The sequence below is a fragment of the Capsicum annuum genome, chromosome 4 (assembly GCF_002878395.1).
Source record: "Capsicum annuum cultivar UCD-10X-F1 chromosome 4, UCD10Xv1.1, whole genome shotgun sequence".
In the NCBI taxonomy this organism is placed as follows: domain Eukaryota; kingdom Viridiplantae; phylum Streptophyta; class Magnoliopsida; order Solanales; family Solanaceae; genus Capsicum; species Capsicum annuum.
Window position 1 is genome coordinate 229405993 of NC_061114.1, and position 2774 is coordinate 229408766.

General features: G+C 33.5%; 1 protein-coding gene across 1 annotated transcript; it reads left to right on the plus strand.

Annotated features, from left to right (window-relative positions):
- Nucleotides 1-1740: 1740 nt before the first annotated feature.
- LOC107866873 (chaperone protein dnaJ 11, chloroplastic) lies at nt 1741-2774 on the plus strand. The gene has a single exon (XM_016712879.2). It carries the CDS (start codon nt 2057-2059, stop codon nt 2543-2545), a length of 489 nt encoding a protein of 162 aa, XP_016568365.1. The 5' UTR covers nt 1741-2056; the 3' UTR covers nt 2546-2774.

Consider the following 2774-nt stretch of genomic DNA (forward strand, 5'->3'; position numbering starts at 1 on the left):
TGTCAAGACCTCACAACAAAAAATCACATGTTATATAAGATGATATTAATTAACCTTTCTCTTGATATCACTATGATTTGGTACTCTAGAAGAATTAAAATTGGATTTGGAGTGAGCTATGAATAGTGGAAGCCTGGGGTAACCGATAACGTGAAAGCCACAAATCCAAATCGTGGTACTAGCTTTATAGAAATGCAAACAAGATAAGATTTCTTATAATAATTTTTTTGTGATTTAGTTATTTTTCCAATTTCACGCATAGCGAACATTTTAGAATATCAAACTACTCTTTTATGAGTGATGAATAATAAGCTGAGGACAAAATAGTCTTAGCAATTTGTAGCTGTCCTATGATCTTTTACAAGGTATAGAATGAAGATTCAAGATTCTCAAGATAGGCTGAGTCAGCAATGGATAAGACCATATACAATGCAAAAGCTAAAACCCAGCTCACACGTAGTACAGACCATGTCGCTACCACTATTATGAACAGGATGGATCTTTTTACTGCCCAATTTAATACTCCTCCCCTTCCTCTTAAACTATTTGCCTGAATTCAATGTTTAATTTGTTTGTCTGAATTCGATGTTTTAGTTTAGTTCAATCTAACATAGTTTGATATTGTCTATTTTGAATTAAACTAACATAGTTTTTCTAAAAATAAAAAATAAAAAAAATTGACAGCATTAAGAAATTTTAGTACTCTTTAAATATAAAATTTTATTCGCATAAACAATAATGTTTTTTAAACACAACAATAACAATAAACTCAATATATTCTCAAGTAGTGAGATCTGGGGAGGATAAAATGTACGCAGTTTATATCATTACTTCAAAGAAGTAAAGAGGTTGTTTTCGATACATCCCAGCTAAAAAAAAAAATATTTGAACATACTAAAAAAAATAAAATGAAAGTACTTACTACATTTTCCAACGTTATACCATACAATAAGTAAGATGAAATATTGAAATTTAGAATACTTGAACATTCAGCTTGTTTAGTAAATATTTCTAATTATAATCAAGTCAGCAACAATAACAACATACTCAATGTATTTCCACATAGTGTGATTGGAAAAGAATAAAATATACGCAGATTATACCACTATCTTCAAAAAAGTAAAGAGACTATTTTCGATATATCCCGGCTTGAAACCAAAAACAGTAAACAAAGTCAAAATAAAACATAAAATAAGATGGAATAATAGAAAATAACACCCATAAAGTAGTACTCCACACTATCAAATCGGGAGCACATCCTCACCCCAATCCTCCTACGACTACTAGCAAGGGTATACCAAAGGATTCCTATCTACTACCTACGCCCCATCCACCCTTACTAGCCCTCTAACCTAATTCACTTTTTCCACAACTTTCTATATAAGGTCATGTCCTCAGTAAGTTGTAATTGATTCATATCAGTCTAATCACCTTCCTTCAGTATTTCTTCGATCTTCCTCTACGGCTCTATCCCACCTGAAATCATGCAAAGCTAACATCTCACACTTACAAACTGAAACATCAGTGTTTTTCCTCGTCACATATTCAAATCATCTTAAATTGAATAAAATAAAATACTCCCCCCGTCTTAAATTATCCGTCCCAAATTGATATGACAACATTGATTAAGAAAAATAATTAATAATATGCTTAATTTATTATAGTACCCCTATTAAATGATGTTTACATTTTAGTTTAAAGAAAAAATAATTAATGCAGAAAGTAAAACATAAAAAAAAAATGTCTCTTATTGATTAATGAAAAAAATAAAAAATTAAATTAAAAAATTTGAAACGGATATTTTGAGACGGAGATCGTAATACTTTACAATTAAATTTGAAAAATCTCACCTTATACACGAACCAGATCACCATCATAACCCTGTTCGTTGCACACTTCTCGTTTTCTTCTCTCCTTCTTTTGTCGTCACATTCCAAAACTTCTCCAATAAATAGGAATACATTCCACCACTTTCCATCTATCCATAAACATTCACACGCTATCCTTTTTCTCCAATTAACTACCCAAATTATTCTAGAACAAACACTTCAAGTCCATGGCTTCTTCTTCTTCTTCTTCTTTTCTTCTCTCCACTTCAATCACCAGCTCCAAACTCTCCTCCGCCTCTCCACCGCCGTGCTCCGTCACCTTCCACAGCCGTCCATTCTCAGTCTCCGCCGCGTACACCACCGCAGACAGAGCTACTACTAGTAGTACTAGTACTACCTCTACAATTGGAACTCCGACGTCGTTGTACGAAGTTTTGGGGATACAAACAGGAGCTAATTTTCATGAAATTAAATCTGCTTACCGGAAATTAGCTAGAGTTTTGCATCCGGATGTAGTTAAATTGCAGCAGAATTCGTCGGCGGAGGAGTTTATTAGGGTTCAATCAGCTTATGCTACTCTTTCCGACCCGGAAAAACGTGCTAATTATGATCGGAAGTTGTTTGGAAGTAGAATTGCAAGACCTGTTGTCTCGTCGGCCGGAGGTCGGAGTCATTATCCTGTTCGCCGGAGATGGGAAACCGATCAGTGTTGGTAGCTCGATTAGTTCAAATCCGTGCATAAAATTATCTCAGATTGATTAAGGATGAAAGAAGCTGAAAGTATCATAATTAGACTGATTAAAAGTTTTAGATTATTTGATAGGTCTACTAGTTGAGAATTTGTACACTACATGTAAATGTGGATTTGTGAATATACTACTTTTATTCACTTTTGTTTATGTTGTTTGGGTTTAAGATAAATAATCAGACGAAGTTTTTGAGGTC